At 37.0% G+C, this 10,360-nt stretch overlaps 1 protein-coding gene across 5 annotated transcripts; it reads left to right on the top strand.

Annotated features, from left to right (window-relative positions):
• The first annotated feature begins 1,936 nt into the window (after positions 1-1,936).
• nif3l1 (NIF3 NGG1 interacting factor 3-like 1 (S. cerevisiae)) lies at positions 1,937-9,582 on the top strand. Of its 5 annotated transcripts, none has more exons than XM_044102275.1 (7): positions 1,937-2,184; positions 3,373-3,822; positions 4,783-4,939; positions 5,180-5,303; positions 6,045-6,183; positions 6,880-6,963; positions 8,221-9,582. In XM_044102275.1, the coding sequence occupies exons 2-7, from the start codon at positions 3,468-3,470 to the stop codon at positions 8,403-8,405; spliced, it is 1,044 nt and encodes a 347-aa protein (XP_043958210.1). In that variant the 5' UTR covers positions 1,937-2,184; positions 3,373-3,467; the 3' UTR covers positions 8,406-9,582. The 5 variants fall into 5 exon arrangements, with proteins under 5 accessions (XP_043958210.1, XP_043958208.1, XP_043958211.1 ...); XM_044102273.1 differs by having other exon boundaries at positions 3,254-3,822; XM_044102276.1 differs by having other exon boundaries at positions 1,937-2,189.
• The last annotated feature ends 778 nt before the right edge of the window (positions 9,583-10,360 follow it).

Here is a 10,360-nt window from a genome sequence, read left to right as displayed (position 1 = left end):
TTTTACTATAAATGAAGCTTACCTAAGATATCAGACTTGCTAACTGGTTTACCGTGAATTAATGTTTATCATCTGATGCTGCTTTCAAATAATTAAAACATCTACCACACTGCATTTCAAAATCCTTTTTTTTTTGTTTATTTCTCTTCTAAGGTTAAAATAAAAAGCCATAACAACACTAGCCTAATGTAACAAAGCTGAAGATACGTTACACATAGATTTGGGATAATAAAGCGTCTGTTGTTGACAATTTGGTAATGGGGGGCCCCAAATGAAAATCTGATTGGGGCCCCAAAAAGTCTTGGACCAGCCCTGCATATTGGTTACGGTAAATCATTTTATAGATTTTTCCCAAAATAAGGGATTTGTAAGTCAAAAACATCATGTGAGCAGAAATATTGTACGATTGAGCAAATACTGCACAAAATGTAAAAAAAAATGACATATCATACCGCTTGCATAAGAGAATTGAGTCCATTGGGGGAAAATGCTTAAAATCGAAACCAAACAAAGATAAAAATTAAATAAAATAAAATGAAAGCTCCATAATCTAATTATCCCATTTTTCCTGGTATATCACTGCATAAACACAGAGTCTTTACTTCCACCGCTGACCTGAGTTCAGAGGTTTCTGGTGCTTTATCTTCTAATACTTTGTCAGAAAGCTCCAAATCCTTTCCAGCAGAGATTAAATGCCTAGTTGGAAATTTGGAAAGTGGACAGGGACGCTCTGTGTGTTCCCATGTGGACTCGGCAGACATGTGGACAGATGTTAAAGCAGAGCGACAAACTGTGCTGAGCCTGAAACCGGCAGACAGATGGGGCGCAGGGGGCTTATAGTGCCAATTAACCGGAATAAAGCAGTTCTCTCAGTGAACAGGCTGAACCTAAAACACATCTGTGAATCCCACTAAACAGACTAAACACAAACAGCGATATTATTACCAAAAAAATCCTTTTATGGGGATATTTTAAAACTCGTGTTTGTTTTGAATCATTTTTTTTGGCGCGATTTTATACATTTTGTTTATGTTAATGGAGAAGGAAGAATCAGATGATGTAATGATGGTTACCGTGCCGTTTATCTGATCCTTCCCTGATCCTAACATCGAGCATCAACCTTTTTTTTTTTTTTTTGCTTTAATCCAGACTAATCTCCCTCTTGGTCACTCTCAATCCCGAGGAAGCCAGTCTGCCCAGAAGCCTGCTTTCGTGTCAGAGCTGCAGGTTTAACCCTTCAGCAATCTTCATCTGCAGCCATGTTTCATTTGCTTTATTGCCGAGCTGGTAATCCTTCTGCGTATATGAAGCTGAACTCTGACCAGATTCACCTTATCTCGGCTCATCACACTCGTCTTGTCTTTTTATGTTTAGTTTAATGTGGAGGTTTGTTTCATAATCTTGTAAATAACCTGTATTGTGTAATACCAAGGCTAAAGAATGTTGATTAAATTTCCTCCATTAGCCAGATAAACCTCTTTGTTTTAAAGGTACAACAAGTTGGTTAAACAATTTAGGATCCTCTTATTTTTAGAATTTAAAACCAAAAGTAGTAAGTATAAAGATAATTAATTTCTAATAGATCTCAGTAAAAAGAACTTTCTTTTTAATTACAAAATGTTTCAAAAACATTTTCTCTGCTAATCATTCTCTTACTATAAAAACATAAGATTGTACTTAAGTAACATACTATTTTATCACACAATATTTTTATTATATATTTATTCTTGTGTGTTTAGTATCTTCTTAAGTCTGACTATTAAGTGATGTTGCTTGATTTGGATCTGTTTGATGGATTAGAAATGAGTCAATCAATTAAATACATTTGGGCTCAGCTGGGATTATGTTTTGTTTTTTCCCCCCGAAAGCATGGAATAAAACTAGCTCATTTTCTTTAATCATTTCAAATTAAAATGCAAAACAAGTTAGGAATTGCTTTTTAAAGACTTGCTATTCTTTATTTCACCATACGGTAAAACCCTAAAGTTATAATCTGTCCCATCTACACGTAGGGGATAAAAAAAACTACAACTACAACATGCACGTTGGTATGTTTAACGGAAGCCTAGAAAGGACATTTTGAGATTTCTGCTAAAAGTGTGCTGTTCTGTTTCACTTTTCCGACTTAGAAAATTTTAGCAACGTAACTCCTGAAGTCGTGACTTGTTTAAAACGCAAACCCGGGTAAGGTGAGTCCATTCATGTTCGCATTTGTTTGACGTTGTGCAGAGGTTGACTAACCGTTTACTGCAAAGGAAATGCTAATGTTAGCTCTGCTGCTAGCGTTAGCTGTGCTGTTAGCGTCTTGTCTATGAGCAGTCAGAGCAGCTAAAGCTAATATTAAACTAAGCTCCCGCGCCCTGGAATATCCATAAGTTTGTTTGTTGTTTAAAATGGTGATACTGAATAGACATGCCGTTTTAAAATGTGTGCATCTTTGTGACTCAATTTAAAAAAGTGAAACTTACAGCAGAGTGGTAAAAGTACGGTCCGACGGCCATTTGCAGCCCTTGGAGTTAATTTTTGTGGCCCCACAATCAGTTTGGCTGAAAGGTTGATGCAGGTAGGTTTAAAAAAAATAAAAGTCAGGGGAATATTTTTACAGACAACTTTATAAATGTGGAAATCTTAGATACAAGCTACAGTATTTTTTTCCTTATTTAACCACACTTTTTGATTTAACTTAATGGTAAAGACGACCCCAATAATTTAGCAACTTTTTCTCAAAAGCAGGCTTGAAGACACCCATTTGTTAAACTTTGCTAAATACAGTAAAAGTGACCCACAAGGTTTCAACCAAACACATTTGTATGCCAGTAAGATTTGTAAATCACATTCTATAATAAAAACAATTAGAATATTTTCTTTTCTTTAAAATATGTAATTTTTTGATGCAGGTAAAATAAACCAAACATTACAATAAATATAGTTTTTTTTTATTTTATTTCAGATATACATAATTGCACTATTTTGTAGTATGAGATTGGAGGCAGCTTGTCTTCATCTGACATATTTTCCTTCTCTGTCTCATTGTGGTTGAGCTTGACAGCAGCCATTTTGTTCATGTATCTTTCTCTCGCACATTTGTGTCCAGATACTTTCTTTTTGTTTGTCTCCAAGCCATGAGTCTACTATTTATTGCGTTGCGTTTGCTTACTAAGATAGCGCAGATCACTTCCAGTTCAGACTTGTAGAAACTATGTATTATTAAAATAACAACTGTTTTGTGTTTCTTTTCTTTTTGTCCTGACAGATCTCCACTGATGCTGCCAGGATGGAGAAATCTCTCTTGGACTTTTTACTTTCTGAAAAGCAGAAGACTTTTAATCTGTAAAAGTTCAAACTTTAATGCTCCAGCTCTGTTTCCCTCAGCTTCATCCGCCACTCAGACCAGACTGACCTCAGGTCTTCTGCGTTCCTCGGTTCATTCTCCCTCCGTCCGCCGCCTCTCTGTCTCTGCCAGCCCAATGGAGCTGAAGGAGGTTCTGCAGGTTCTGGAGCAGCTCGCTCCTCTGTCTCTGGCTGAATCGTGGGATAATGTCGGCCTGCTGGTGGAACCCAGCAAATCTCGGCCAATCAAAACCGTCCTGCTGACCAACGACCTGACGGACGCCGTCATGGAGGAAGCGGAGGCCCTGAACTGTGACCTCATCATCTCGTATCACCCGCCGTTGTTTCGGCCAATCAAGCGGCTGGTTCAGAAAGACTGGAAGCAGCGGTTGGCCATCCGGGCCGTTGAGGCCGGGATGGTGGTCTTCTCCCCGCATACGTCCTGGGACAGCATGAAGGGAGGGGTGAACGACTGGCTGGTTGGTGGTCTGGGTGAGACGCCACAAAGTTTCTTCATTTTGTTTTTGAGAGTTGTGAAGTAAAATTATAAATCGTTTTCAAACCTTCTTTCCAAAAGAATAACAATAAAAAAGAAACTATTTGACGAACAGCATCAATAAATAGCATTATTTAAGTCTTACCACAGATTCTTAGATCCCTTGAGGTCTGGACTTTAACTAGGCTGCTAGAGGGAAATGCTGTAATCATAGAAAGTTGAAGTAAAAGCTGACAAACAACAAAAGTTGTAATAGGAAACTGATTCAGACACAGACAAAATCGATGCAACTGCAGGCAAAGTGCTGAATCCAGTCGAATTGCTGCAGCCACAGGAAACAAAATGCTGCCATCACAGAAAAATTGCTGCAACCACAAAGTTGTTGCAATAGCAAAACCATTACTACAACCAAATTGCTGCAACCATAGAAAAAATTATTTTGCCAACCACAAAAAATTGCTGCGAAGGCAGACAAAATGCTGCAACCACCGGAAATGGAAGCAAAAAAGAAAACTACGCAAACAGCAAGTGTGACACGCTGCAAACCTGCTCCAGACCACTAGGGGGAGTCTAGAGTACCCAATGTTACCTTTATAAACACTATGATGTTCTATGATAATGTACAGATTGCACCGTTTCTTCCTCTAACTTTCTTCTGGACAACCAGTTGAATCATGACTGAGGATCAGCTCCCCCTAGAGGTCTGGAGGACTTCCGTTTTTAGTTTACAGCTTTTTATACTCACTTTGCATTTTCTGGCCCTTTTCCTTTTATTTCTATTTTTGCAGTTTGCAGCATTTTTCCGCATCATTTAATTTTTTGTTTGTGTTTTTTGGAGTTTGCATGATTCATGTTCTTGCAGTTTGTTTCATCATTTGTTGCTCCTGTTCTACACCAAAGAAAATCCCAGTAAAATACGTTGAAGCTGTGGTTTTCCCCTCATCTTTGTCTGTCAGGCAGTGGTCAGGTGTCTGTGCTCAGTCAGGCGCTTGGCGGCGCCTCCCACAGTCACAAACTGGAATTCATGGTGAGGAGTCCAGAGGAGCTGAACGCTGTTGTGGAGGAGCTGAAGGCTAGTGATGATGGAACAGCGCTGCAGTGTTCAGGCACCAGGTAGTGTCAATATTAAACACTTATCCTGTTATATGTGGGTAAGAATTTGCAGTTTTCATGACGGAAGATTTAAAAAAAATCAGCTCTTTGATTAAGTCTACTGGATACAAATCACACACTTTGTGGAGATTTGGTTATTTGTCCCATCAAAGCTGCAAAAATCCAAATTAAAACAAAAAGAAACTATAATTTTTAGAAAGATTGGATTGAAAATAAAAGACTTTTCTTGCTTCACCACAGACCAAACAGCAGCGGCATCCATGTCAGCTTAACCTGCAGTGCCTCAGCACTGACCCCTAGTGTCCAGATACTGTTAAAGCACAGTGCTCCCTGCCAGTCCCTCAGCATCCTCAAGTTGGAGAAGGTACAATTTTATAGTTTCACATTATTAGGGCTGCAGCTAAAGATTGTTTTAGTAATCGATTATTCTGACAATTAATTGGATTTAAAAAATTCAATTACATTCTCCATATTTTTTTCTTTAGCCACGTAAGCCTCTTTTATATACTATTAAAAATGCAAACAAATAATTTGATTCCTTTTTTAACATAAAGAACGAACATTTTATTGCCTAAAATGCAATAACTTAGTATTGTATTACTGAAACTGACCATTTGTAGCAAAAAATGCATCTGCAGCTTAAATGTGAAAAGTTCAGCAATTTCTGGTCGACTTATGAATACAGAGTAGAGCTGATGATCATTTGGTTATTTTTTTAATTAACTGATTAATAATTGGACCTCAAAAGGAAATTTAAAAATAAAATTGAACCAGGTCACTTGAGGAGTTTTGGGTAAAACATATTTACAGACAAAAGCTTTTTTTTTTAGTCTTTTTTTTTTTACCTTAAATGTAAGAATATAGATTTTTGTACAAAAACAGCCTCAATTACTGCTCTGAATGTGTTATTCTTTCAGCAAATTAACTTTATTTATCTGTAAACTTCAGCTACCCACTAAACAATTTTTAAGATTGTTTCAACAATCAATTAATCGCAATTAATTCGATTAATCATTTTAACCCCAACTGTTTAACTGTATATTAAAATATGGAGTTTAATGCATTTTTCCACAGCAATGAAGTAAAGTTATGATGTCACCTGCAGGCTCCTCTGCCGGGCCACGGCCAAGGACGGCTCAGCGTTTTGGACCAGCCGGTCACCGTGGCAACAGCTATCCAGAAGATGAAATCTCATTTGGGATTAGCTAATCTCCGTTTGGCTCTGGGAGCAGGCAGGACACTAGGTGAGCAAACCTGGACACAAACACGTCACTAAACAGCATATTTTCTAACATTTAAATCTTTATTAGTTGATTTAAAGATATAAATTTTACTGCACTGAAAGCGTAATCTGGATTTTCCTTTTTATGCACACACTGTAAAAAAAAAAAGCTGTGAAATAAATAAATGAAGTAATTTAAAATATTAATCTGAAAATGAAATATCTAAATTTAGATTTAATTATTTTTATAAATCAATATTAAATAAATGCTTTATTTCATATTATTTATACTTGAAATAAAATAAAATAAAAGCTGTTTAGCTGCTCCATTTTCTATAATTTTCAGAAACTTACTAATTGTAGAGATTTTTGGTTTCGGTGGGCATTTATTGTATCATTTGTCACTTAAGAAAAATTTCTTATAATAAATTTCAGTTAATATAAAATTGATTAAAATGTTTTCACTATTTTCTCTCCTGTTTATATCAGTAAATTAAAAAAAATATGATTAAATTTAGTCTCTACATGCAGTTTAGTGACATAAATCACTTTTTAAGTTAAGTTGAAGAAGCTTGTGTCAGATAGTTTTTCAAATGCAGCTTTTATTTTGTGGTGCTATGAATGCTGTGTCTTGTACTTTACCTTCTGTTAGGAATGTATTTTTAACAAATCAATCTCTATAATAATAATAATGGGTCATTGTTGTGATTTATTTCAGAGTCCTCAGTCTGCACTGCAGCAGTTTGTGCCGGCTCTGGAGCCTCGGTGCTGAGCGGCGTCCAGGCTGACCTCTTCATCACCGGTAAATCTGGAAACAGTCGAACAAACCAGAACTGTAGACGGCAACATTTACTGCCACTTCTGGTAAAGATGTGGAAAAAACAAGCTTTAAAATTATCTTTCTATATACAAAATGTTTAAAACAACTGAAACTGTGACAAACAAGGAGAGATGTAGAAAAAAGTTCAAATCTTTTAATATTCTGCTATTGTTGGGGGGAAAAAAATGTCAAATTAAGGTGTTTCCATTAAATAAGAAATGCTATTAAAAACGCATCTTCCTAGCATAAAATGCGAATCGTTTTAGACTTTGCCGTGTTTCCATTTAGCAAATTTATTTTTGTAATTCCAATTTGCGAAATTTTATGGTTAATGGGAACACAACAATTCAAGAATTTGGACCAATATCAATAACCGTTATTAATCCAATTTGTACATATTTTCCTATCCTTTTCATCACAGGACAACACAAACAGGAACAAGATAGAAATAAACTAAGAATGTAAATAAAACTCATTTATCACAACAGTAAACCACACACACACACACACAAAAAAAAACACCCATTTTGCATGTTTTTGTTTTTCCATTTGGGTTCCTACTGACTCTAAAACAACCGATGCATTTAAAAAAAAACATTCTGTCAGTTTTTTTTTGCAATAAGTTAAGTTTTTTTGGTAACTGGAAAACAAGTCGTTCCAAAAACTTCAAGATTAAGTCACATTCAACAGGCGCCGCACCGTTACCTAGCAACCCCAGCAAAGCCAAGTCTTGTTACCTAGCAACCCAAGGGGAATTCCAGCAGATTTGGTTTTACCACAGCATGCGCTGTACAATGGCTGCTGGAAAAGACAAGTGTTTTGTTGCTGACTTACCATCCAGAAACCACTTGCTGCTTTCTTTTGGGTTGTGCAGGAGGCTCCACTTCTGCTTTTCAAAGACGTACGGTTGTATAATTACGCGACTGTTTTCAGCCATTTTCACGTGGGAGTGCAAATGTTGAGTTGGGGGGGGCGTGGCCTGCAGCAGCTTATTTGAATTTAAAGTAATTTAGTAGGCAGGATTTATCAGATTAAAATTTTCTTATATAATAATGATTTTGTGCAAAAAACGTAAAGAACATGTCATGTTTAGCCCATAGACTAATCCTAACCTGTTCAAGGAATTATACTGGGTCACCTTTAACGCTTTTTCCACATCTTTACCAGTTGATTCCCTTTGTTAAGCTAAGTTTGGTTGAAAAGTTTGTGCCTGTGGTGTAGTTAAACCTGATCTTCCAGGTGAGATGTCCCACCATGAGGTGTTGGATGCGGTGGCGAAAGGAACCAGTGTCATCCTGAGCGACCACAGCAACAGTGAGCGCGGTTTCCTGGCCGTGTTCAGGGAGCGGCTGGCCGTGCGGCTGCCCGACGCCGTGACGGTGGTGCTGTCCAAGGCTGACAGAGACCCGCTGGAGGTCGTCTGAAGGACTCCGAGTTATAAATAAATCATAAAACACAGGAAAGTCGTCTACTGAACTTAAAATGGCTGCTTTTTTTATTGTAAAAACAGGCTGTGATAGAAAGTACATTATTTTGATTAAAGTAGCTTTTATGCATGTTAGAAAAAAAAAACATAATCTTGCAAGTGAGAGCTGAAGATAAAGGATTTAATTTGTAATTTAAATGCGTGGAGTAAGCAGTGGATCTATTTCTGGCAGACACACAGGGAGACATAATCCCAACACCTAGGGCCTTCAGCCTTTGTGCACTGCAAAAATACTAAATCTTACCAAGTAGTTTCGTCTAGTTTCTAATGCAAATAAATTGGGACACTAGAAAAAAGTCAAAACTAATTTAAAAGTAACTTTTCAGAAAGATATATATGCTTCTTCTAGGTCAATAATTCCTTAATATTAATGAACAAATTCTAGTTCCAGTGCCACCGTTACCTAGCAACCTCAGCCAAGCCTATCCTGTTGCCTGGCAACCCAGCTCTACTGGCCAATTATTTCACTTATAACAAGAAATTTTTTCCATGTTATAAGTTTAAAAACCTGCCAGTGAAACTAATAATTTTTAATCAATACTGAGGAATTACTGGCTTAAAACAAGCTCTTAGTGTGTCTTTCATATAATTTAATCTGTATAAAGAATTTTCAGATATGAACTTTTGCCACTTTCAGACAAGAATCTCAATTTGTATCCAGAATAGAAACGTCTGTAATATAACCAATATTATAAATATAATAAAGACAAGCTGTGAAATGCAAAGATCTAAACGTAAAAAATGCCTAATTTGTTCATTTTGAGGTTTGGCCCTTATGTATAAAGTAAAGCTGGAAGCAATATAATTAAATTTTAGAGTAAAGAGGGTTACTGGATCTGTGCTACCAATATGATTCCTCACAAAGATGGAAAAAACCTTAGACTCAGCAGTCAGAGCTCACCTTGAGGGAAAATTTACATTTTGCTTCTGCGACATAAATATGCATCACTTATTTTAGATCTCACACTACAAAAACACTGAATGTAGCATTTTGGTCTAGTTACTAGTGAAAATACACTTACAATAAGACAAAGCTAGCTTACAAGTACTTTTCCAGCACATTATACAAGCTGGATTTAATCTAATAATTCCTTTCTTCAATATTCTTCTAATTTTTTAAAGAATTTATAAGACAGTTTTTCCCATAAGTGAAGTGTAAATAATTTGCCAATTAAATTAGTACTTTTTAATCAATATTCTAAGTGTAATAGAATATTTGCACTAGAAAACTAGAGCAAAAATACTTGGTAAGATTTTGTGTTTTTACAGTGTGTGGGGGGGTTAAAAGGGAATGCTTGGATTGACAAATTTTCTCTAAAAGGAAGTAATTACACAGAGCACAGGACCAAAAGTAATCCCGGTAAGATTAAAAAACTTGTTCAGTGGTAAAGTAGGGAATCAGAAATCCCATTTCTGCATGTAGGGTTCAATCAGCGCTCGACTCAGAGGATTTAGAGCCAAATAACGACAAACAGCGGATTGGGATGTGTCATAAATTCCTCAAAGAATGACCTTTAAACCCCTCAGAGCAAACAAAGGTGGACATCAAACCATTTAACACATCCATGTTAAAGTGTTGGGCTCTTAATCCTGATGTTTCCAGCTGCCCCCAAACAAAACTAACAGTCCTCATCAGCGGCTTCACCTGTCCCACCGTAAAAACATTAAGAGCCATCGAACGCCTCGTCACTCCCATCAAGGTGGAACGACCTCGACCTCGGCTTGACGTTCGCACCTCCGCTTCCCCTCCAGCCGCGCTCACTTTCATCCCTGACGACAAACACAAATGGCGAAGGAAAACAGCAACTAGAACAACACGTAGAGCTGGGTGGTGTAAACCGACTCCAGCTGTCGCTGTTTAATGTCGACAGAGGAGGCTGGAAGCAGCCTGGT

Source organism: Gambusia affinis, linkage group LG20 (assembly GCF_019740435.1).
Source record: "Gambusia affinis linkage group LG20, SWU_Gaff_1.0, whole genome shotgun sequence".
Classification (NCBI taxonomy): domain Eukaryota; kingdom Metazoa; phylum Chordata; class Actinopteri; order Cyprinodontiformes; family Poeciliidae; genus Gambusia; species Gambusia affinis.
The sequence above is the reverse complement of the archived record's forward strand: the minus strand, read 5'-3'. Positions and strand labels throughout refer to the sequence as shown.

Excerpts from the sequence above, each read along its gene's own strand:
- nif3l1 (XM_044102273.1), top strand. The coding sequence starts at position 3,264 with ATGCTGCCAGGATGGAGAAATCTCTCTTGGACTTTTTACTTTCTGAAA. Across the intron at positions 3,823-4,782 it reads CTGGCTGGTTGGTGGTCTGG|GCAGTGGTCAGGTGTCTGTG; the intron begins GTGAGACGCCAC and ends TTTGTCTGTCAG. Across the intron at positions 6,964-8,220 it reads GGCTGACCTCTTCATCACCG|GTGAGATGTCCCACCATGAG; the intron begins GTAAATCTGGAA and ends CTGATCTTCCAG.